At 37.5% G+C, this 26,053-nt stretch overlaps 2 protein-coding genes and 1 pseudogene across 2 annotated transcripts; 1 reads left to right on the forward strand and 2 right to left on the reverse strand.

Annotated features, from left to right (window-relative positions):
• The first annotated feature begins 3,141 nt into the window (after positions 1–3,141).
• LOC149838158 (large ribosomal subunit protein eL19x-like) lies at positions 3,142–8,477 on the forward strand. Its single transcript, XM_090006421.1, has 5 exons — positions 3,142–3,179; positions 4,601–4,714; positions 6,448–6,884; positions 8,018–8,055; positions 8,158–8,477. The coding sequence occupies exons 2-5, from the start codon at positions 4,603–4,605 to the stop codon at positions 8,177–8,179; spliced, it is 609 nt and encodes a 202-aa protein (XP_089862547.1). The 5' UTR covers positions 3,142–3,179; positions 4,601–4,602; the 3' UTR covers positions 8,180–8,477.
• Positions 8,478–13,748: 5,271 nt separating this feature from the next.
• On the reverse strand, positions 13,749–18,212 carry LOC149838159 (uncharacterized; annotated as a pseudogene).
• Positions 18,213–20,697: 2,485 nt separating this feature from the next.
• Positions 20,698–21,606, reverse strand: LOC149838160 (glucuronoxylan 4-O-methyltransferase 1-like). Its single transcript, XM_090008200.1, has one exon. It carries the CDS (start codon positions 21,604–21,606, stop codon positions 20,698–20,700), a length of 909 nt encoding a protein of 302 aa, XP_089864326.1.
• Between the last annotated feature and the right edge of the window lie 4,447 nt (positions 21,607–26,053).

Here is a 26,053-nt window from a genome sequence, read left to right on the forward strand (position 1 = left end):
AGGAGAGAAGGGTCCACATACATTCGTATGAACAATTTTCAATTTATGGTTGCTTCTTTTGACACCTTTCTTGTATGTATTGGTTTGCTTTGCCTTTATGCAATTCAAACACGGTTCCTTAACTATGAAATCAATGGATTTAAGAATCCCTTCTTTCACAAGTCGTTTGATCCTATCTTTAGAGATATGACCCAGACGATGATGTCAGAGCATATAGGATTGTTCATCTAATAAGCCGTGTTTATCGTCAATCAACATATTTTATGAGGAAAGAGTTTCATAAATTTGGACATTAGTTTCCAGACGATACAATCTATCACATACATTCACAAAACCAACAAGAACTGAATTCTTATAGATAGTCATTTTTAAATTTTCAAATTTAAAACAATATCCAATGGAATCCAGTTTTGATACAGAAATGTGGTTCCTGTTGTATGTTAGTACATAAAATGTATCAAATAAGTCCAAAATAAAACCATTTCCCAAAATCACTCTGCAGGTTCCAACGGCCTTAACATGTGAGCACATCTTGTTTTCTAAGAAGATGCTCCTTTCATGATTCGTTGGTTTCCTTTTGTTTAGGAAGACCTGCAAGGTGTTGGCAATATGAACAGTGGCACTTGAATCAATTCATCAGCTATTAGTTGGAATGTTGATCAAATTACATTCATGAGAAACGAATGACAAATTACATTTCTTTGTCAGTCAGTTCTTGTACCTCATACAGTTTGCCTTTAAATGTCTCATCTTTTTGCAAAAGAAGCACTTGATAGAAGATTCTTCATGGGACTTGGTGCCTAACCCGTTGGACACATATGCATTTGAGTTCCTCTTTGCCTTTTTCTTAATGGTATTCTTCTTTGGTTCATGCTTTTTGTGACCTTTATGAGAAGATACGTGAGCATTATCTATCTTCTCTCCTTTCAGTCTCTCTTTTTCCTCAACACACTTGGACATCAAGTCATTGAATGTCCATTCGTCATTATATGTGTTGTAAGAGATCTTGAAGGGTTCATATTCACTAAGCAGAGAAGTCACTATTAAGTAGATCGGGAAGGAATCCGATATGCTAACCTTCATGTCATTCAATTGAGTTGCTACATTTCTCATTTCTAGAATGTATTGTCGGATGTTCCCCCCACCGGCATATTTTATAGATATTAACCTTGTCATCAAGGTGCTAGCCCTTGCTTTATGTGAACTGACAAATTGTGCCTCTATAGCTTTCAAAATTTCTTTTATTGTTCTACATGTGGGTATGGCGCTCCTAATATTCTTAGCCACACGAAACTGCAGAAGTAGTAGGCTAAGTCTATTTGAGTGCTTCCACTTATCAAAATCAATTTTCTATTCAGTTGTGCTATTGTCAGTTAACGGTGCAGGCTCAGGCTTGCGCACGGCTAAATCTAGATCCATATAACCTAATGTGAATTGTACAGTTTCCTTTCAATTACTAAAATTTAATCCATCTAGAAAATGAATATAACTTGAACCACCAGAAACCATAGAATTGGACACTGTAATGACAAAAGAACATTTATAAATATTCATGTACATTCGAGATTTAAAAAAGGTAAATGCAATAATAAGACATCTTTATCATTTACATTTTTCTAAGCAAGTGCTAAGGGGTCATTATGGTCTCACTTTGGTGAGTACCCATAACACGCAAATGCACTTCGCCTTCCACTATTTGACAAAACTGAAAAAATATGTAGCTAGAGACAAGTCAACATGGCACCTTTGGGTGCTACATGTTTCATGTGCTGGGATACATTCTTTTTTTTTTACCCTACTAGACTTTGAACATGACATCACTGCCTTTGGGCAGTCCATCATTTCATTAAGTCTGGCACAATTTCAATATTGACTCATTTCATTATTGGTACATAATAACTTAATTAAGTATACATTTGACTACTTTGGTGATTACAAATGCATCTTAATTAAAATTCAAATATCATACTTTTATGTCAATATCGTCCATATGATGCATAAAAAATACATATTTCTAAATCATAAATGAAACATCATGCATCATAACATAATGTGTGTTAAATAAACTAAGTGTTATAGATGGAATTTTTTTTAACCTCCTTAATTGATTCTAAAAGTAAATGAATCAATCACAATGATACTTCAAAACGGTCCAAGAAAGCCCCAAAAACATTGAACCAACACCAAAACCATTCAAACCGGTCATTTTATTCATAAAAGGTATTCAAAAAACATGAATTTTATAAATCAATAATTACATATGAATTTTATATAAGTTAGTATGATAAAAATGTATATTGTTTAAGTGTTTATAAATATTAAACAAGAAGAACAATTATATAGAATAAAAAAAATTCAGGTTAAGTTAGAATATGCATCAATAATTACCTTTTCAATTCATATAATTTAGCCTGATAAGAAAATGATTACTATTTAAGTATTTATAGATTAACAATCAATCCATTTAAAAGGTAATTAAAAATAATTTATTGATTAATCTAGAAATCAACAATTGATAATCAATGTTGTTTCACAACATACATTTAATTTTTTTGTACCTTTGTATTAATACTCCATACTCTTTGTACTAATATATTTTATTGAAAAAACTAATTTACTTTAATTGTTAATTAGTGATGTGAATCAACAAAAACACTAAGCAACAACTTGTTGGAGTTGATTGAATTAAATTGTTTTTCAAAATTAATCGAACAAATTTTAAAAAGTTCATAAAAAACCGCCTTTCAAAATGGTTCAGAGATTCAGTGATTTAGAATTGAATCAAATAATTTTGAACAAAACTTTTTAGTTTTTCTTTTATTTTTTTTAAAATAAAAAATCCAAAAAAATATGAAAATTGAAAATTTGAAATTTGAAAATTTGAAAATATAAATGATAACTTTTATTGTCCAATTAAATTCTAAAATATGCATTTAATGCCTAAACAATCAAATAGAAAATACATATTTTAAATATTATAAAAAACTAAAACTAAAATAAAATCGAAACCGGTTCGTCCATTTAGCCGGTCCATCTTTTTAATGAAAACCGATTCAACCGGTTCAACCTGGATGAATCGGTCTATTTAATGCAAGGTTTTAGGGTTTGCGCCTACTTAATATTCTCGCGGGCTCGCCTCTCGCCCTCTCCTCTGCTCTGCGGTGTGCGCCCGGCGACAGGTACCTCTCTCTCTCTCTCTCTCTCTCTCTCTCTCTCTCTCTCTCTCTCTCTCTCTCTCTCTCTCTCTCTCTCTCTTGTTCGTGTCGATAATGGCGAAGGATCGCCTCTTGAGGCTCTGTTTGGGAGCGCTTCATCTTAATCCAACAGTTAGGAATGAAGGGCAACGGTAAATCGTGGAAATAGGGTGGGAGTCGGCAATCCCAATTCTCTCCCCATCTCCTAGTGTTACCACCCACCTCCAAAGGTAGTTTTTGATCATACATACATTCAACCAGCACGGCCGAAGAATGCAACTCTTGGAGGATTGATTGTGTGAGAGGGCCCAACTTAATGGCGTCTTATTTTAATCTGTTTGGGCGGTGTTCTTATTGATTGTCTGGTTTCTGTGATGGATAAGGGGATTGATGATGCCCTTGTTTTATGTATTTGGGTGTACAAGAATGATTTTTTGGGGATTGATAGGATTGCCGATGATGAAATGGTGGAAGGAGAAGCAGAAGTTGTTGGGGGAGTGAGGCAAAGGGGACTCTGATGTCGTCTTATTCTGGGTTTTTTTCTTGCATTTGTTAGAAATAATGTTTTTTAGGGAACTGGAGACAACATTTTCTCTCTTTTTCTTTTTTAGTTTTCAAAAATTATGCAGCTCTTGAAATTTATTTGCATACTTTCTGACACATCATTTTTTCTCTTTTTCATCTATTTGATCTCATCTTTTTCGCTAACTTTTTTCAAGATTTCTTAGTTTGATACACATGATGTGCACAACCCTTATTGGGGATGGACTAGATGAAATTGGAAATTTTGGTGTTTTCTGATCTAACAGAAACACCAAAATTAGATGTTGTGATTTTCTGTTGTTGAATAACATGGACCGTCATAAAAAATGGTTGAATGATCAAGAGCAAACAAAGATTAAACCTGGCTTCTTCTTTTTTGGCAATCAAGTTTACATCCATAAAGCTGATATTATGAATGATGGTAGAGACTGGTTCTGAATAAGCTTGAACTTTTTTTATTGTCGTCTTATACGGCAGATTTGAAAGCAGTACTCTCCCAAAAAAAGAAAAAGAAAAAAGAATGTAGTACTCTCCCAAAAAAAGAAAAAGGAAAAGGAACGTGGAGTGAAAAGATAATTGTTTGCTGATTTTGATTTTGAGGTTTGTATTAAATGTAGAGACTGGTCTTCGAGGTTTTCTTTTTTTTGTCAGTCTGCAATGAACATAAAGTTTCTGCACATTTGTGTGCATGCGTGCGGACATATGTGCGCCCACATGTTGTGTTGTGTATTAGCATCCATAACAGATTGCACTTTATTTTCATATTTATCCATTGCTGCATCTTAGCCATTATGTACTTGGATTTGAGTTCGCTGAAGTCTTGGATGTTCTAACTCCATTCTTGCCTTTTGTTGTTGCTGTAGCCATGGTGTCTCTTAAGCTGCAGAAGCGCTTAGCTTCCAGTGTTCTAAAGTGTGGAAAGGGAAAAGTGTGGCTTGATCCCAATGAAACTAGCGAGATCTCCATGGCCAATTCTAGTGAGTCCTGTCATTTTCTTTGGTGAGAAATCACGATTAATGCATGCATATAAAATTCTAAAAAAAATTGCTTTCATTTTTTTGAGTGATTTCATTTCCTGTTGATTAGTTTTGTCATCACTGGGTAACACATTTCTCTTATTTTAGCATTATAAAATTTGTTCATGTCAAAGATTGGGATTACAGAGTAGTATATTTTTGTTCTTTGTTCAGGTGTGTTTATGGCTCAATTGTTAATTTTTATGGTTTTTCTCTTTTTTAGCTAGTTTGTACAATGTTGTAGAAAATTTTAATATTCATAGAAGCTTTAGTCTTGTCTTTTTCTTTTTAATATTTTGATTGCAACTTGTGCTTTTTATAACTTACATTTCTGCAACATGCCAGCCAATATACAAATTTTATATTTGCACAGTTTGTCATAGACCTGTTTCAATTGGCTATGCTCTAGGATCTTTCACAAGCTTGCAACCCACTGTATCCTGTGCAAATTGTAGAAAAGAATTGATCTCAAATCCAAACAGTTAAAATTGATTATGGCGAGTTTTCATGCATTTAAATACTTTTTAAGCTCAAATATTGATACTAGTAAGCCCTAATTGATATTCTGTTTCCTTTTATAAAAGTTATCCATGTTTCAAAAAAAAACTTTTATAAAAAAAGGGATGCATTTAACAATGATCATCATTCTTGCATTTCTAAAAACTCAAACCTAGTGGAGAAGATCACAAATATCGTTGCACTTGTTGGCTACAGGTGTATAAACTTGTAGAATGGGAGAACTTAATTGCATTTATTTCTCTGAAGACTGTATTTGTATTTTCCAATCCACTTGTTATTAATTGCAAATTAGTCATTTTCTTATGTATTCAATGCTACTGTTAGATCAATGCATTGATCTAATTGTATTATGAGACATGTAAATGTGCACGTGGTTCAGACGTGTGGTTTTGTCATGAAATTTCTGTTTGGTAGTCTTGGCTTGTTCAAAGGTATGAACCATGAAACACCATTCTTACACAAAGTTTATTCAGGTCTAATTTCATTTGCTATTTCGTTTACTGTGACCTTAGAGAATAGGAAGAGCTTGCTGTGTGAGGTACTTACTACTTGGGTCAGCAATGCAATAGTAAGACCAATGAGAGTTAGTCCAAATCTGAGGGGTTGTTGAAAATTAAGTAGCATTTTTTCCTGGTTGTGGCTGAGGAGAGATTTTAGTAGCAGTCAATAGGTGAACATGGGGTGTGTCCATTTTTTACTTGAGTCATTTATGTGTTATCCTACCTCTTGAAATGTTTTAAGGTCTTTTTTTCCTATAAACCATATAAGATTATGAAATGCAATCTTCCGGGTTTATAATTATGCTTCAAGTAGTATATCTTAGTTTTTGTACATGAATGCTGGATCATTTGCGCAAATACAGTGGGTAATAAGTCGCTGTTGTGGTAGATCCAGCATGATTTGGAAAACCAATACATGCAGCTGTTGGTCTGCGCATGGTCAACTCGGGATATTACTAGTTGTTCTTGATAAACTTGGAATGTGGTTATTGGCATGGGTTAACAATCTGAGTAATGATGCTATTTTCATCAATTTCCAAACGTGCAAGCTGGGTAGTCAAATGAACACACGCACACATGTATGATGATGAGGGAATCTTCTTGGTGTTTTAATTAATGTGAACTATGAATTGCTCTATCTATAATGAACAGAATGAAAATATTATTAATGTGCAGGGCAAAACATCAGAAAACTGGTCAAGGATGGCTTTGTGATTAAAAAGCCAACAAAAATCCATTCACGATCACGGGCTCGTCGGGCTTTGGAGGCAAAGAGGAAGGGTAGGCATTCAGGATATGGTAAACGTAGGGGTACTAGGGAGGCCAGACTGCCAACCAAGATTCTTTGGATGAGGAGGATGAGGGTGCTGCGTCGGTTATTGCGCAAGTATAGGGAAGCAAAGAAGATAGACAAACACATGTACCATGATATGTACATGAAGGTTAAAGGTAATGTTTTCAAGAACAAGCGTGTGCTTATGGAGAGCATTCACAAATCAAAGGCAGAGAAGGCAAGAGAGAAAACCCTGTCTGACCAGTTTGAGGCCAAGAGAGCCAAGAGCAAGGCAAGCAGGGAAAGGAAGATAGCACGGAGGGAAGAGCGACTTGCTCAGGTCAGTTGTCAGTGTTTTTCTGTTACCTTGATTTTTTTTAATATCTAAATGGGTTATTTCATCAGCATATGGTCCTAAAAAGTCAAGTAACCTTTGAAATTGACATTTTGTGTTAGTGGAGATTGATGAGGTTAACCCATCCTCCAATAACATGTTCTTTTCCCATTTCCACCTTTTTGAGACGTGTCGTTAGTCTATCCTTGTATATGTGCATAAGCAGCATCAATTAGGCCATAGTAATATCCATAGAAACAAAGCATGCTTCAAGTAGTGGTCCGTGCATACCTCTTGAGGAAGAGGTGTATATCTGAGCCCTTGACTGCCTCATGCCATCCATTTTGGTGTATGGGTCTACTGCTTTCAATCTTGCCAACACTGTACGATATTGTTGTCCTTTAATTCATAAACTTTGGGTAAATTACAGATGGCGCTCTATTAAAACTACTCTCCAAGAGCTATGTCAACCTTTCATAATTACATTAAAGTGCTTGCTTTTTCTTGATGTATGTCAAGCTCCCATCCAAAATAGCATTTTTTTTTGTCCTTTGTTGAGAACTCATTTATATTCTTTTGTTAAAGATAGCAATGTCAAAGGATTTTAGTCATTAGCAAAGATGAAAAACACAGGTGGTTAAATATAATAACCAAAAAGTTAGGCAGTTCACAAGTAGCTGATAAAGTGGGTGGCTTATTTTGCTCGTTTCTACCAATTCCAACCCCCCCCCCCCCCCCCAAAAAAAAAAAACACATCGTGATCCGAGAAGAAAAAGTAAACCATTTGCAGTTGGGCTTTGGTTTTTTAATCTTGAAAAGGTGCTTAGTATGAATCATTGTCAGACTCAGTATATGGCTGGCAATGCACCTGTACATTTTAATGGTAGACAAAACACTCCTTGTGTTCATGTGGATCTGTTGGTCATCATCAATAACTGCATTAGACTATAGTAGAATCTCACATTCTGAAACTGTTCAACTCCCGGTGAGTTTTGATTGTCCCAAGTGTACTAGTTACTCCAACTGGCCAGTTTTATAGAAACCCCACTTGTTTGGAATTGGATTCTTGGCAAACATGAAACTAATGACTGATACATTCGACATTGTGTAATTTGTTATGCTGTTTTTTTCTGGAGCAGGGTCCAGGAGCACCAGTTTCATCACAATCAGCAACAGAGTAATTCCCCATCCTGCTCTCGTCATTTAGTACTCCAGTTCTTATTCTGACTGCAGGCTTCCTGTAATCTGACATCTTTCCTGCCCTTCATTTTTCTACCAGGGCACCTAAAAGAAAGAAATGAATTTAGTCTTTTTGGTTCCTGACTAAAGACCGTTTAGAGATGCTGATGAACATGGAGATCCAAGCTCCTCCTGATGAATGGAGACATCTAGGAAGTATTAGGTGTTGAAGAAATCTCCGTATGCATCTGTTGGAGTTATTATTACCTAGTCATCTTTTTTGTTTGATTTTGGAACTTTGACTTTGTTACCAGTCGGAGAATTGCCATGGTTTTGTTGAACATCTTATATTTTCTAGAAACTATAATTGTAAGAGAACCGATTATTTGAGCCCCTTCAATTCAGGATGGTTCTCTTAAACCAACATATTGCTAGAATCTTAAGGAGACTTTTATGCATTGGCAATGATTTGGAGCGATGTGTTTGAATGTGTCCCGCATGACATCAAACATTAGACACATGAATGCCTATTTTACCCCCCCTGGAGACTATATATATGAGTAATGTGCTGGTTCTGCCCAGTTTTTTTGTTCTGCCACGTTAGGCCCCTTCAAAAAACACAGTTTTTGGTATTTATCTTACATTTAACACCGTAGATGTCATCTATTTGTTTTGTTTAGTGGGAAACAACTTTTGGAGCACTGGAATCTGACCTTTATAGAGGGTATTCCGGTGATCTAAAATGAATGGCTAAGTAATACCTTGGATTTTCAAAATAAAACTAAGTTAAAATTTTCATAAATTTTTCTTCGTTTTTTTTTTCTTTGCAGCGAAACTTAAAAATACTTTTAGCAGCGGAATCAGACGATAATGAGTCATCAGTTTTAAAAAACTTTAGGCAAGTTATACATTCAATATATCGCTAAACTTAGAGTTAATGCATTATTTTGATATTATTATTTTTTATCCTTGGTACGCGGGTGAAGCATTGTTCAGGCATCAACGCGATGTTTTGAGGATTGATTATTTCATGTATTTTAGATTCTTTAGAGGCTTGTTGACTTTATCCATGTTAGGATGATAAGCTCGTACCGAGAGAACCTTAACAGGTTGGTTCGGATGTATCATCTACTTGCAGTAGTTGAGTTCAATTCTTAAATCTTAAGGATAACTACGACCTCAAACTTGACTGCGGTCTCATTGAATTCTGTCAGGTTCATAATCAAATACATATCACTCAGGCTGTACCATCACCATTTGTCACGGTGAGCGTTAGTCCTGAAGGGGTTCGTCGGTGTAACTGTTATTTGTCGGATATGTTCTTGCCGTTCGGACAAGCTAATGCATCCCGCACTGAGGATATATGTACCCGACCCCATTCAGCAATCCCCCCTAACATGACCATCAACCACAGGGTTTATGAGACATTTAAGTCTGATTCATATGCTTGTTTAACTGAACTCTCGACACTACGGCCATCACGAGCACCTCACCTTCTTTAGGTGGACAACGTGCACTAGCACAACAATCCTTATGAGTCTAGTTGTATAGCAGTATCCATATGCATGCATATGACTCAATTTCAACGGATCGGATGCTCGGCATGAATCACCGCAACGAGCAGTTGGCCTATTTAAGGCGCAACGATTACTATGGCTCTACGGCTCTTACGAGTAAAGTGCCCTTACAGGTGAAATATGGAAACGGGTCATTCTGGCAGTGTTTCAACAACAGGGCATCCTCGTGTCATTCAACTGGTTTCGACAGCTCTTCTGCCAACCATTTTGACAACACTTCCTCTGCTTTGACGGCAGGAGTGAGTTTAACCTTTCTATGTTGTAGAAAGTACATGATAGAATATGGGCAGCATATCTTTTGTATGATGGAGTAACATGCTACGCTCTTTTCGAACTTGATTGAGCTTCTTCAAAAATTTCTGCAGCACTCCCTCTCTTTATCTAAGGAAGCGTGCGTTTTTTTTAAGCTTGGTGAGCTTTTTTTCAGAATTCCAGTAGCACTTTTTCTCTTTGATGGGAAAATCGTTGCGCTTTAACTCGAGAATGGATGCACACCGTTGTGTGTACTTTGCATTCATCAAGGTTCGATAGAACTTTTGGTTATATTTAGGCCATGCGCAAGTGACTTAGTTCTTACAAAAAAATGATTTTGCACAAAGACGAAACCTTTCCAATAAGAGCTTCATTTGTTAAGCAGAATCTTGATCGAAGAGCGGTAATGAAATCGTATTGACGATTTAGAGTTGATCTCTATTTGAACGCTCACTTACACGCCATATATGTATTATAAGCAAAAGCCTGTGTTTTATATAGTGGCGGTGTAAATGAGTGTATATATTTATTGTTCGAGGGGTGAAGCTGAACGAAATATTCTACATATATAATTGCAGAAAGTAGGAAAGTTTTGGCATCGTCCAACGCGACAATAAGACAAAATGCATAATTTAAGTGCATAATCGAAAATTATAGAAAGCAGGGATCTTTGGCATCATACGACATAGCGGCAAATCGTAAATTACATTTAAGCAGGAGCCTTGACGATATATAACGTGACAGCAATCTCAAGACAATATATACGAGAATCGGCATCCAATGATAGTTATAAGGTGAGTGCTTGAACATCGAAGTGTCATAGAGGGCTCAACCAAGAATTAGGGCGAGATACTATTTTTAAGAACACATATACTGTGCATTCAAACATATATATCCGATGATAGTCACAAGGCGAGCGCGTGAACACCGAAGTGTCCTAGAGGGCTCAACCAAGGACTAGGGTGAGATATTACTTCAGAAGGTATATGATATATATAAACAAACAAATACTTGAGAGAGATGGATCAACGAAGTGAACTTACCCGTTGATTTGTAAAGAACAGCTAAAAAATGCTCCTGCTGCGAACGAGGTTCAAACCTTCCTTTGAGAGGTCAGACTAGGTCATATGAGCTCGACCTAGTTGAGAAAGAGGAAGAGCAGGTCAAGCTGCTCAACCTAAGTGGTTTGAACCAAACTAGGTTCGGTCCAAGTCAACTGGGTTCAGCAGGTTCAGACTTAGCCTAAGCTGGCTAGGTATGGGTTCAGAAAATCAAACCAAGGTTTAGGACCAAAAAGGACTTTGACTTTAATTTCAAACCCAACTAGGTTCAAGTCAAGTCAACTGGGTTTGGACCAGGTCAGGTGAGCTAGGACCAGGTCAGGCAGGCTAGGACCAAATCAGGTAGGCTCAGACCAGATCAAGCAGGCTAGGCTAGGTAGGGGAGGTTTAGGAGAGAGAGAGAAGGCAAAATGGGGGGGGGACGATTTTTCCAAATGGGGGTCTCCTCCTTTTATAGCTAAGGTTACTTGGCCCCTAAGTAACCTCCTCTTCTGAATTTATCTAGAAAAACCTAAAAAAATTCAATGTCTTTTTTCCCCCTCTTACCCTTTCCTTTCTGAAATTTTCAAGAGGTTCCTTTTGGTGTGGGGCCCACATACAAATTTCATGAGATATTTTGTGGGTCTCACAAGATATTTTTTAAGAAATATTTTTGTGGGTCCCATCAACATTTTCGTCTATCACGCAAAAAATTTAGGTTTTTGGTGATTTTTTTTCTGAAAATTTTTTAGTACGTCATTCTCTTCGTATTGACGTAAGTAAGAAAGTTGGCTCGTACAAATCTCTTGATTTTATTTAGGGAGATGACTCCCTGACGATTTGAGTATATATTCGCGAAGATATGAATATCTTAAGTATATCTGGCTCTTAGGAATCGATTCGCATTCTGGGTTCGGATGTTATTTTCACATAGAAATGCCTCGTGAATTTTATTCAGATGTTTGAAAAAATGCAGGTCTTACAGGCTATGAAAAGTTTTGACTAAATAAAATTTCATTTGTTTGTATAGCATGAGAAAAATAAAAGAGAAAATGTTAGAAAAATGAAGGAAAGAAAAAGAATTTGGTGGTGGTGGTGGTGGATCTTCTTCTCTTCTGGGCATCGGCTTGTCAATGGTCCCATCCACATCATCCTGCCTCTTTTTCTAGTCCGTTTGTGATTCCCCCACCTACCTCGGCCTCCCACACTCCCTCTTCGGCAACTCCACAGGTGTTGTCCTCACCATACTCCACCTTTCTCTTGCCTCCAACCCCCCGTGGTGACGATGGATGGCGGTAGGTGGGGATGGCGGTGAGATGGAGAGAGAGAGAGCACACAATTTTTCTGAAAATATTTTTCACCTTTTCTTTTGGAAATGTTTCCTATAAAAAAGTGTACTTTAAAAAAAAAACTCTCAGTGAGATTCTCTCGTTTGGAAGAGTCAGAAAAAACGTATGGTTTTTTCATTTTGTATCACTTTTCCTACATCTTTCCCACTTCTAAACGTGCCCAGAGTTGAAGCTATTCAAGTTCTCATGACGTCTTATATTTACCAAACTAGGAAAATGTGCACAATCGAGAAAAAGTAGGAAAATGTGTTTCATCAATTGATACACAACAATGTGCTGCCCATTATTTTCTTGTGGACCATTGGTTTCAAAGTTTCATATTCTGATTCATGGGAAATGGATTTTTCAAATGAACAGAAAAGTTTGCTAGGCACGGACTGGGGTTGTGCACCCAAGGATTGTCCAAGCTTGAATGATTGGATTTGAGAACTGAATCATTCGAGCACACCTTAAAGAACATGTCATATTTCAATTGTAAGTGGCCTTGTTGCATATTAATAATTTAAATATTCTTACATTTATAGACATAAAATAACTACTAAAACATTAGTACTATATGAGTTGAACAGTAATTATTAAATATAGTGCAGTTTGTGCGTTTTAATCGCAATGACAATGACGATGAATGACAAAAGTGAGTCATCCCGTAGTCCAATTTCGTAGGAATTGTTGTTCTAGACTGCAGGACAACACTGGTGGCAGCAAAAGCAAACACAACAGTTTGCTTGCCCTCGCTAGATTACTGACTTCCCTCGAGGGGCCATGTAAACACTGTCTGAACCAACTTGAATCATTAGTTGTTGAGGTATCACAATCCATTGTCCATGCTCGACACCTAAAAGATGTTTTCCCAATTCTTTCTGGTTTCCGCATCAATCTGGCCGGGTTCCGAGAAGTGTCCGCGAGGTTCCATACATGATCGAACCGAACAGTGATGTCCAATTGGGCAACTCTCAATGAAAAACTATCCCACTTGTGTACAACACACACCAGTTAGTACATTCTCTGTAAAATCCCATCATGCTCTGTTTGCATGTTCCTGGATGCATAAAACATTACAAATCATTTTGGGAGTTCTGTATTTCTCTTTTCAACCAGCCACTGTAGTAGCTGCTGATACTGCGACCCTAATAGGATTGCGCTTGGGACCACTGATTAACCATCGCATTGGAAAATCACGGGAAAGAAGGTATGCACCTATAGTTGTAGATTGACTTAGTAACAAAAAACCTTCAAATATTTCCCCCAGTAGTGTAATAAGATGCATCAAACATTTGACCGAGCAGGAAGCTGATTGACCCTGCTTCATCAACAATAAAACTTCTGACCGAATTTTGTTAACTTTTCCTTTGCTCAATTCTGCTTAAGCTGCAGAAAATAAATTGAGCTCATAAATCATACACGAAAACTGTAATTAATACCCACTTTGCTCAACAAACGGAACAGGGTAAGAGACAGTTGCCATTCACAGCTTCAATGGTAGAAGTTTGAAAGGTAACAAGGTGATTCCGTCTCATGATTTTTTTTTCTGAATTCGTCAAAGTTGCTTTGATTAATTGTTTCCCTTGTCAACGGAAAAAAGGCCAGATAGTGATGTGTATTGTGGCTGCAATCCAAAGCACAAGTTCATTAAACTCATTAAACAAAACATGAAACTAGAGAGAGAGAGTACATCTCTAGTAAAATCTGTGCTAGCATTTCGTGAACATTGAGTAGGTGATTTATGTAAGCTCTTGTATGATTCTGGCAGGAGTAGCAGCTGCAGCCCTCAACTAGCGGAGAGGTGTCCTTCCTACATGGCAAGAAAAATTCACGAGTAAAACCATGCACCTGTGACCACATGATATTCTCTTGCAACAATCTTTTATTTGCAAGCATCAATAGTGAATCATGAAATCACGCAGAACAGCCAACTGGCTGCATAGTTTTCCGAGAATCATATAACTACAAACCAGTGTAACACATTTTAGAAAGATGGATGACAGTAAAAGACTAGAGAAGAAATTACAGCCGCATACCTATAGATGGTTGCACGTAGATTTATCTTTGCTAAATCACCACTTTCATGGCATGTCATAGAATTGAAAGATCTATCATTGTCGTCTAAAGGGAAGACGAGAGCAAACCCTCCAACTGTAAGATGATAAATATACCTGCAACATAATACCACAGTTACTAGTCTAGCAACTGAGCTTGGAGTCAACACAAGATATCATTAGTTTGGTAGTTACGTTGTATCAAAGAGATCAATGCCTGCAGAAACTCCCTGTAAAACCTCCTCTGCAAGATTAAGGCAGAAATATTCACTTGCTGAAGAACATCGCTGCAACAAAATTTTGGAGAGTAACTGAAAATTGCAAATTTTTAATATTTGCTGTACCTGGCAGTCCAAGACCACATACATGGCGCACTTTTTCCTTTGGCAACATCTCCTGAATATTAACCAAAATTTGCCATGAGGTGATGAGGGTAATGTCTTACAAGAAACTCGTGCTCTCATCTTCAACAGGCAGCTCTTATTCTTGTTTCCAAAGAAAAAAAAATGACAGAAAATACACCAAAGATCATGCTCTTTAACGATGGATTTTTTTCTTTTATAATTTTTTATACACAAGCTGGGGGATAGCCCCTGATGTGGTGTCTTTGATTGTGTGAGCACGTGGCTTGCAAGCATGCAAATTTTGTTTTGACAGAGGTGATGGATTTTCTTTAGTTCAAAATCTCATATAATCATATAAGCATACTGAGCTTTGTGTAAGACACTCATAATATTCTAAAAAAAAATGCAAAGATGTTCAGTTTATAGAAAAACCAGAAAACCAAAATATTTCATAACCTTGAAGACAATCAGACCAGAAACAGAAGAACGATATTAAAAAATGCATAGCAAGAAACAACTGACAGAGAGAGAGAAAGGTTCGATGTGAATAGGGCTTGGCATGCTTGAGCTAAGCCAATGAAAACCTTTTCTTTTCACTTTGCCTAAGAGCGACATTAAGGGGTTCAGAATGTTAGGAAAACAGTGAGCAAGAAACAACCGAAGGAAACAAAACACAACAAGAACACACAGATTTTTACATGGAAAAACCTCCCCTCAAAACCGAGAGAGAGTAAAAAACCACGGCCGCCCAAAGAAGAACTTTATTGCTCTTGCCGACTGATACAAGAGAGAAAGAAAAGAAAGAATTTATACAAGGCAAGAGCGACAACCCTAAACCTAAACAAGTCTGGTATGATCCATAAGAAATTGGGTCCTAAACTTAAGCCCAAGAAAAAAAATCTTCCCGGGGCGCTGCCGGGGGGGAGCCCCCGGACCCCCCTTTCTGCAAGGGCAAAAACTTTGAATCAAGCTCCACAACTCATCATAGAAGTCACCATTTCAATTGAATGAGAGCACCCTTCTAGTTGCACCATATGCTACTTTTGTGATAAAACAAGAAATGCATATTATACATAAATACATTTTAAAAGTCTACTCAGATTCAATGAGCACAAGCTCAGGAGCTCAGGCTCTAAGTAAATGAACCTGAAACTAGGCTCAAGAAAGATTGAGTTTCTGCACCCTTGGCCAAAGCATTGCATTGAATCATTGTGCAACCCTACCTATGAATCACACATTGCATCTGCACCCTTTGGCAAAACAGTTTGTTTATAGATAAAAACATGTGTGATACAGGTGGTTGGGGCAAGATGGACATGCAAGGGAAACTAGTTTAGCTTCAGCAGAGATGAACACAACTATTCTTTTGGAAAACGTATGTAGAACACATTACAAATTTCACCTTCAACACTTTCAATGCACATATGCATGGTCATATAAAAAAAACAACCCAAAGAACTATTAAATGATTGCAATCCATGCCCTGCGATGATCCTTGAAGCAGGAGTTAGGAATCTCAAAGGCAGATGCAACCTTTGGGCCTCAAGGCATACGCATCAAGCAAACCTCAATGGCCCCAACCATGCCATTTAGTAATTATGAGATCTATGCTTCACCCATCTTGGGCATAAAAGTCGTATCCTCTGACGTTGTTTAATAGATTCAAACCTACAAGTTCACCAATCATTTGAAAAGGTTTACTTGTTTTCAAGCATCCATGCTTATAAAATATTTGGCACAATGTATATGCATTTATCAACAATAGTTAACCTAAGTAGATAGGAAACACACTGTTACTGCATTAAGAAGTGCAGGGCGTTCATCCATATCCTTTCCAAGTCCAAAGCCTCCAATGCAGCAACCTGCATTAAGCATTAAGAACAATGTGAATAAGATTCAACCAGCAACATCAACCTATCCATCTGAAAACTAATTCCAGATGAACTCTTTGAAAAGCTAAAAACATCAGTTGGGTTTGCAGTTTTGTGGCCACTGTTTTCTACAATTATGCTATTTTTCCTGGAATGCTCACTGATTCATATTGACATAACATTGAGGGATTCACACAGCTTCTATCTTCTCGTAATCTTTATATAGAACCATCTATATTAAATTTCTCTATGCAATATGAAAAAACTACTCAGGGCATGACCGATAAAAATATGTGAATACACTCCCACTGGATGATGAATTATAGCATAACAACAAGAACCTTTCATGCACGGCCCATAAAATCAAGCAGAATATAATGAAGTAACATAAGACCAACCTGCAACATTTCACTTTGCAGCTTCACAAGCAGATCTCTTGCGTTGCTGCAAACTTGATCCTCCAACAACAGCCCCTAAAACCGTTCCTCCTTTTGCCTTTATACATGCGTGGAAATCGCAAATACAAGCTTCAATTATTATGCAATATTTCAATATTAAAACCAATGAAAGATTTAGCAATTTCCACAAAGCAAGAGAATTTAAAGAAATAAGATAATACGCAATCATTACATACCGGGTCTAAAGAAATGCAATCATCGAGCCAACGTACAGTTCGATCCACGGAACTCACATTCCTCTTTTCAGAAACCCAAGCAGGAACTTCATCTGCCATACTAGCCCAAATATTTGGCCTCAAAGAACATATCATTTCCATGTATTCTTCAGGCCTCAGCTGCATGATATACACTCTAAGACAGAAATGAAAAGACATCGAATGATCTTAGCAGTTAAGGATAACTAACCAATCATCGACCAGAGGGCGTGTCAAATGAAGCACCAATCCTATTTGTTCCCTGACTATCTGGAAGGCATACAACTGAATCCCTTCCCACAGCTACAAAGCCATAATTTTTCAATCCCAATAATTGGTGCAATCCCCCAATGCTTGAAATTGTTTTTGGTGAAGGGCACTCCATGCTGCAAAATTCTCCAAACACTTTCACCCAGATCAATAATGAGAAAAACATTTGAATGCATCAAAGCACAAGATGATTGGACACAATTTAGCTAAAAGTGACTACGTTTAACAAAATTGAAGAAAATAATGAGTTATTTTCTGTCCCAGTTAGATGCAATCTAGTTAAAAAAAAACAGATGTAACAGAATGAACAAAGATGGAATTACTTTCTCTACTTTCGACTTAAACTTGATGGTCCTTTGACATCACATCAGAGTTTGGTGAAAGGCCTTCACCAGAGGGTAAGAAAGAGAAACAGTTTGCTAGCAGACCACTCATAAGAAAATGTGCAAAGAAAATGCTAAATTGGGTCAGGACATGTCTTGACAGATACAAGGTAGAATCTGGAGAAGACCCAGTTCTTGCACCTGTTTCTTTGTTTTGGACAATATGGAATTGTTAGCTTCATGTTTGTGCCCGCACATCCTGCCCTTTGGCCAATATAGACCATTTCTTTTCTACTTGTATCTTTCATGCAGGATAGAATGTTGCAAGCTAAAGGACATTGCCATAGAAAAGTGTCGCATCTGCTATGACTATGAGTACCCAAAGAGCCGCAACAGCTTTAGAGGAACAGTCAGTATGACCTTAGGTAGCGCAGCCCCCATCACTTGAGTGATCAGGTTTGGGCGGTGGGACCTTATATTACCGCTTAGGCGTTCTTTAGGCTAAGACTACTTAGGCTTAAGTTTAGGTCAGTTCACTTTTTTTTTGTGTGTGTGTTGATTGTATTCAGCTTATAAAAAGAGGAAAAGGTCTTTTTTTTTTACCCCTCTTTAGCTCGATTCTCTCTCCTCTTTCTCTGCGAAAGAAGAAGAAGAAGAAGGTCTCTCTCTTTCTCTATCTCCCGATCTGGGTCTCTGCCTGTCGTCTCTCTCTTGGTCTCAGTTTCTGTCTCTCGGTCTCGGTCTCGGTCTCGTCTCTCTTTATCGGTCTGGGTCCCACTTTTCTCTCTCTCTATTTTTAGATGTGTTTTAACTCTTATTTGATTTTTTTTTTATTTTTAGTTGCTCTTACACGCTTAGAACTATCAGTTAGCTATGTTTTGCTGCTTATGAATTATGAATTTACTGTTGGCTGTTTTTTTGTAAAAACTAATATGCATTGTATATGCAAAGATATATTTATACAATAAATTTTTTATTATCTTATTTGCATGATTTTTGCATTGTTGATTATGATGCGGAGTTGTTGTTGGTTATTTTTGCTATTGTCTTATTTTGATTGTGATGGTGGTAATAGATTTGTGGAATTGGTGTTGGTAAAATGCCTTCCCAATTACCCTTTTTCTTGCTTTTTTCCTCCATCCCAAACGCTTTTGGTTCCACAATTTTGCTCCGACGCCCTCTGCCGGCGTGCTTCCAAACAGGGCCTTTCTTTTCGTGATAATGATGATATTTGCTCACTATTATATTGTTTAAGCATTGACTCCGTGTGTTAAAATTTGGTTAAATCCTATAAGTTGTCATTTATTTCTAGATAATTCTTTTCCAAATTTTTCTTGCTTTATTTTTTTGTTAAAAAAAAGACAATTTTTAGAAGTTTAAAAAGAATCGATTCTGTCCAATTTGAGCCGATTTTCTGAATTATTTTTGAAAAATGATTAGGTTCATAAACCGATTCTAACAACATTGGATTCAAGTCAGAATGCTTTGTGTAATTCTGATTTCAGCATGACTCTGATGTGATCGATTGGGGAGCACATCAGTGCCAATCGATCACATCAGGTGATTGGTCAAATCACTTTAGGAAAGTGATTTGACATCTTCACCGTCCATTACGTCATCCCACAGGACCCCACTGTTTTTATGCAATTTGTGGACGGTGAGGATGAAAAATCACTTTCAAAGTGATTTGGCAGGTCGCCTGATCTGCTCTCGGTATGAATACATGGTAAACAAGCCAAAGGAGCCCAAACTTGCTTTGTTCGAGCTTAAGCCGATGGTCGAGCACAAGCTGGTTCATAAATTTAAAAACAAAATTCTCAAACTTAATTAAGCAATTTATTTTTTGAAATTGTGATAAATAGAAGAAATGAACGTCTAACATGTTTTATGTACAGCCGTGATTAGCAACCAATTTATTTGCAATTATATATTTATTTGCAATTATATTCAATAAAAAAACTAGAAAATCAATTAGACTTGTAGAAGTAAATAAATACAAACATACATATGAGAGAGAGAGAGAGAGAGGAATGCATTCATTAAGACCCACTTTTATTATGACTCAATAAAAAATCATAGTTGCAGGTGCTTTCGCTTAATTTAAATATTTAGATAAACATGTGCTAGATTAGGTATTTTTCATGCTCAAATGCAGTTTTCTTAGAATAAAAAACCAATGTCTCCCTCGGTTTGTTTATAAGTAATTTATTTTTTATAAAGTCAATTTGATCTGAAATATATTTTTTTGTAAAGAAAAATTTCAAAAGCACACCTAACTTATTAGCAATAATAGAACACACCTAAGTTTTAGAGATTTTATACTCTGAATCAAATTTGAATGCAAAATCCCATACAATTTCTAAGCTCTGCATCTGAGAAGAAAAAAAACAAGTGCCAGACTTGAGTCAAATGCCTGCTTGTCTCGTTTAACTGTTCTATTTTTTGCCAATTCACTCCCAAATAGTTCTTTAAACTCTTCTACATCACCAAAATTCAGCACCCAATGAATACACACACGCACACACATTCTTAAATTCACCTGTTACAAGTTCAATAAGATACAAAAATAAAGGATCTGATTTTTCATGATTCTTAATAAGCAATAAGAAACATCTCCATAGAATTTTCAAGAAAATGAAAGGCCATGTGGCTTAACATGTGCAATATCAAGGTTATTTAAATGTCCTCAAGCGCTCAATGGCACCCTTGAATTGAGTCTTATACACCTACAATAAATCAGCCTAAACCCTCCCATCTTCAGCATCAATATCTTATACCATTAAAAAAATTATGTAAAAAAAAAAAAGTTCCCTAAGACAATCTGAAAGTTACTACAACCATCAAAGTGGACAAGGGACATAAATTGTGCAAATGGGGACTCAAAAGACTTCCCCAAAATTATGAAGGTGATCTGAACATGAAACCCTTAAGAGCAGAAACTGCCCAGGTTTGTCCTTTGGCTGGGGATGGTAAAGTGCCTTAGCCTACCCTCAGCACTCTTCATGTACCATTCACATAGGAATGTCATGGAGTACTTATCTTCAACTGGCCTATCAACATCATGCACAAACACATCTGTTACCCCTTCATCCTTTCTGTTTCTGGCCATCAAACCAGCAGTGTATATGGCAGTCATCCTCCCTGGCGCATCTTTGTGATACCCAGTTGGGGCATCCACCATTATCAAGTCCCACTGTACCTCATAAATTTCCTCAGGCAGCCCTTTTAAAGAAAGCCTGCATTCTGATAATCTGGGGTCTCTTACAGTTGTGCACTCATCCCTGAGCCCATAACTCAGCAGCTCATCAGCATCCCTTACCTTGGTGTCATACCCTACATGATATGTTTCAAGGATTGGGTGTTTCTTGGTAACCATCTCTATCCATGACTTGTCCTCCTCTAGGAAAACTGTGCGCCCTCCATAGTTGAGAGTGGTCCACAGAAGGCTGTCATGTCCTAGGCCAAAGACCAAGAAGTTGCAGGGGCCCTTCTTTTGTAGGATCTCAGCAGTGATTGAGACTTCTTTGAAGGTCTGCTGTGGGGTTATGTTGGAGGTGGCATAGTGGACCAAGGCCTGCATCACTGGGTTTGGGAGCTTTGTGCATGACCCAGTTGGTGGTGGGCACACTGTTTCAGATGGTGATGATGACACCAATGGTGTTGATGAAGATGGCTCTGTTGTTGCTTTTGATGAGGCAGATGATGGTGTTGAGGGTTGTGAGGAGAATGAGAAGTTTGATCTTAGAACTATGAGGAGGAGGAAAGCCAGGAAGAGACATAACAGTAGGAGCTTCACATTGAAAGAAGGGTTGGTTTTGGACCTGGGGACACCCATTAGGGACATGCAGGTCCCTATTTGAGGAGGGGGATGAGAAGAAAGAATTGGGTTCCCTTGGAAGTAGAGAAATGATGGTGATTCATGGGCTTTATGTACTCTTGGAGAAGCTTCAAATTAATGTCTTAGATGGGTGATTTGTACATGGCAATTAATATTGGCCATGGACTTCAATAGTTTACTGATTAGGTCCAAAAATGTCATGCTTATGATGATACATGGACCTCAACAAATAAGATGTTGAGAGAGAAAGTATTATATTTTGATATATCAAGTGATTTGGTGGGAAGAACCTTGTATATTTGAGATAATTAAGCTGTTCTATTGTGATATATCAAGTGATTTGGTAGGAAGAACACTGTATATTTGAGAAAGGTGTTCTATTGTGATACATCAAGTGATTTGGTAGGTAGAATATTGTATATTTGAGTTGATATATATATATATGTGTGTGTGTGTGTGTGTGATTCTAGAAATTGAGGTGGTGCTTATTGATTAGAGTTGGTTGCTTCAGGATGATATGATTAGCATTGGATGAAAAACTCTGTAAAGTGGTTTTAATAAATAAGGTATGTGATGGCTTCCAAGGAAAGCATGGTTGGTGGAGATGGTATAAATTTGGTATCTTGAATTTGTAGAGATCCCATTAATGCTTGAGACTTCTCGGAACCACTGTCCATGGATGTTGACATGCCATCCATATGGCTATCAACAGAGAAGTAGCTACAGCCTAGGACCTTACAGACATGGGACCCAGGTTTTTACTTAATGGATCTGTAACTAAGCCTTAACTAATCCAAGTCTGGTCCAGCCAGTTCCAGATCTAGGGCACAACCTACTTGGCCTAGGTCAACCTATAGCTTTCAATGGACAACCATAACTAGAGGCAGGTGAGCTGGACCGACTCTTGTGCGATGGCATGATATCCTTTTTTATTGCTCGCTTTGGCAGACGGCGTGGGATAGAGAGGTCACCGGGAAAGTTGGAGACGTCTGCTAAGGCTATACGCTTGCTTCCTTTCAGTTTCATCCAAGGGTCGGATGCTGACGTCTTTTTCAAGGAGACGGTAGCATCTTTGAAACGACGAGGTTTAAGAGATTTGGGCTAACCCGATAAAGACCTGGGTCCGGACTGAAAGGTCCGATTAATACATGGACCCAGGTATAGTTTGTGAAATTTTATACCAGACTCGGACCCGACCGGAGTTCTGAATAAGACCCACAATTTTTAATGTAAAAATAATAAAAAATATGGTTTTACCTGGTATGGTCTGGGTTTGGTTCATGTAGTTCTTATCGGGTTCAGGTATAGTTTTTGTTACAGTGAACCTGTTTAGACCCGGGTTTGGACCCAAAACTATACCTAAAAATCTGGTCGAAGTCTGGTTTCACCTGAATCCCAACCAAAGCAGCCCCGTTGACACCCCTACTTCTAGGGCTTATCTATTGACCTTACAAGGGACCCTTTACCAAAGTCGATACAATTTTATCACAAAAAAGCCAATATTTGCTGAAGGGTAAAAAGGTTCTAAAGATGTCAAATATTTATAATTTTGGTCATAAAAAATTATCAGGTTTTTAAAGAATCAAGTCAAATTACCCGTACAATACGATCATTTTATGAAAAAACATCATGTCATAAATTTAGGCCCCCATTTTTTCACTCATAAAAGGAAAAGTCCCTTCATACCTAGACATGAGTAGTGGGGGTTAACTGAATGTGACGTGGGAATGAGATCCACATCAACCATGGCAGGAACAGGGAGCTGTGAAGTATGGTGTTGTTGCTGGCCGAAATCCGTGAAGTTGTTGGAAATGGCAACCACCTTGGACGAAGAGGCATCGCCTTCAACCATGGAAGCCCAAGAGCGCGTAGCCCCAGTCGGGGAACCACCACTGCTAGATAGGGGCAGGGTGGTGGACGTTCACTGCAGGGGATAGGGTTGATTTCCATCTCACATTGCACTTGATCGCTTGAAAATAGTATATAAAACAAGCTAAACATGATTCAAAGTTTTGTTATTATTAATGAAGATAATCCGAATCCGAATACAAGAAGAATCGTGAATCAAGATCACAATGAAGTGGTGGTTGTTATTCAAGATAAGCATCCAACCGGTATGCATGAATCAAGGAATGGTAAAATAATGCTGGCTATGGTAACAGTAGCAGCCAGCAAAAAATCCGAGTGACATAACTTATCATGTGCCTAAAACTAAGGCCATTCAAAATTTCTTGTAATTGCCTATAGCCGATCCTACTGATCTGTGTTTTGTATTTATGTTACAAACCGAGTGATGAATAAGATCAAGCAGTAGGGTTATTCCGTGGATGTAGGTTCTACAGAACTGAATCACGTATATTTCTTGTTTTGATTTTTTTCGTATTTTTTCTTTATGGTATCAGAGCAACTGAAGTGAAGGTGTTTATTCACTTCTTCTTCATCATGGCTTCCTAGTCCAATGTCGTAGTAAGTTTGATTTATCCTTACCCCTCCTCTTTGAATGTTTCAAACTTTGTCACTACCAATTTGAGTTCTTCTATGAAAAGCGCAAATGATGCTCTTATAGAAAGCCAAGATATGCAAGGATTCATTGGAAATGAAACTACCATGCCTCCAATCATGATCATTGACTCTTCTGATGAGAAAAAACAGATTCTCAACCCCACTTTTCGTCGATTTGATCGACTACTAAAAGGGTGGATTACTAGTACACTTTTGAAAAGTGTATTAGGTCTTGTTGTTGGCTTATAAACCTCAAAAGAAATATGGTTGACTCTTGTAGGCGTTTTTGCACAAGAGTCACAATAAAGAATATTTCACCTCACCTACATGATGACGGTATGTAAAAAGGGATCAGATTCCATTGACAAGTATGTTTGAAAATTTAAAGCCATTTGTGATGACCTGACCGCCATAGAAAAATTTGTTGATGATAAAGAAAAATGTTTTGGGCAAGGGTATGAGTCATTTGTAACTACTATGCTGAAACCACCCATCCCCTCCTACAAAGAAATTGTTACTCTTTTGTAAAACTTGAAAGTTTGAAACAAAATCTATGAAACAAATAGCCAGCCGCAAGTTGCTTTTTATGCTCAACGTGGTCAAAACAAAAAATGAGGAGGATACCTGTAACGCCAAATTTTCAACTTTAAAACTTAGAATTTTAACCTCAAATTTTATTTTATTTTTTGAAATAGCACGGTGAAAATAGTTTGGGTTTTGAAAGAGTGAGACAATTTCGGCGTGTTACAAAAATGAGAAACATGTTTGAAACAAAGTTGCATAATCTTAATAACTTAAAATCATTCTATGCATTGAAATAGAACAAGTTAATAAAGTTTATACATCATCAAGGTTTAATCAAAATATCTCATAAGAATGAGATAAACAAAAAGTTGGTTCCAAGATCGAAACTTAGTTAGGGAGGTTTGGATCAGGGTCCTGTCGTGCATCCAACTCTTGCATTGCATCATTCTTTATTACCTGCACCCCATAACAAATAAGGTCAAACTCTTACGAGTAGGTAAGTAAAATTAAACATCATGCATTATGATAAGGCATCAATATCTATTATACAATATATAACATGCTAGAGTCATATGAAATGTCATGATCATGAGTCGATAATAGTAACAAGATGATAATAAGGTATTAATAAGAACGTTATGATCTCAACAATATAATCAAAATAAATGTGCAGCTAGCTATGTCAGTAAGTTAGCAATGTTAGTATTAAGTTTTGATAGTTTTACTCCTCCAAATACGCATAGGTGGTCATCACGACAATGAGAGTTACTACGAGGTTTATTATGCAAGGGGGAATTTGTTGTAGATTCTGCTGCCCGGATCCTTGATCGCATACCGCGGCCTCCTAGGATCAATAGAGATAATCGATTTATAGGCAAATTGGATTGCAATCCCTACTGCTGCAGCATCTAAGGTACACCTTCAGGTGACCGAACCTCCATGGCTCGAGTGACAGAGGTCTGAGGACGCTTTGCTTCTCATTTTTTAAGTCGGGTATGACATGTAGTTATAAAATTCTACATGCGACATTTATCACTCGAGGTATACCATCCACCCTCTCTTTGTGAACCTGTTGTGAATGGGTGACTTGGGTTGCTCAATCTTCATTATGGGCATTAGTAGTCATGCTCTCATGTCATACGAGGTTTAAAGGCTCAGTAGCCCCATACTCCCCTCAAGGTAGTATGTCATGACAAGGTCTATGCCCAGTCCAAATCATGTGCCCCCTTAAAAAGGGCACCTAGTCAGTGATGGCGATAATATCATATCTAATGTGTGGGAGTTAGTATAAGTAGTGAGACTTCATCTCATGGTGTGCAGTCACCCAGCTCTCAATAGAATACTATTGCCATTTGCAATTGAATTCATTCCACACACATATGAGAAGATCCAAAACCAAATCCATTTGAGAAAGATC

Source organism: Nuphar pumila, chromosome 5 (assembly GCF_984573655.1).
Source record: "Nuphar pumila chromosome 5, dmNupPumi1.hap1.1, whole genome shotgun sequence".
NCBI lineage: Eukaryota > Viridiplantae > Streptophyta > Magnoliopsida > Nymphaeales > Nymphaeaceae > Nuphar > Nuphar pumila.

What these genes read in the sequence shown, in the direction of transcription:
- LOC149838158 (XM_090006421.1), top strand. Translation starts at nt 4,603, where the DNA reads ATGGTGTCTCTTAAGCTGCAGAAGCGCTTAGCTTCCAGTGTTCTAAAG. An exon ending in GATCTCCATGGCCAATTCTA is followed by an intron (nt 4,715 to 6,447) that starts GTGAGTCCTGTC and finishes ATTAATGTGCAG; the next exon opens with GGCAAAACATCAGAAAACTG. An exon ending in TCATCACAATCAGCAACAGA is followed by an intron (nt 8,056 to 8,157) that starts GTAATTCCCCAT and finishes TTTTTCTACCAG; the next exon opens with GGCACCTAAAAGAAAGAAAT.
- LOC149838160 (XM_090008200.1), bottom strand. Translation starts at nt 21,606, where the DNA reads ATGGGTGTCCCCAGGTCCAAAACCAACCCTTCTTTCAATGTGAAGCTC.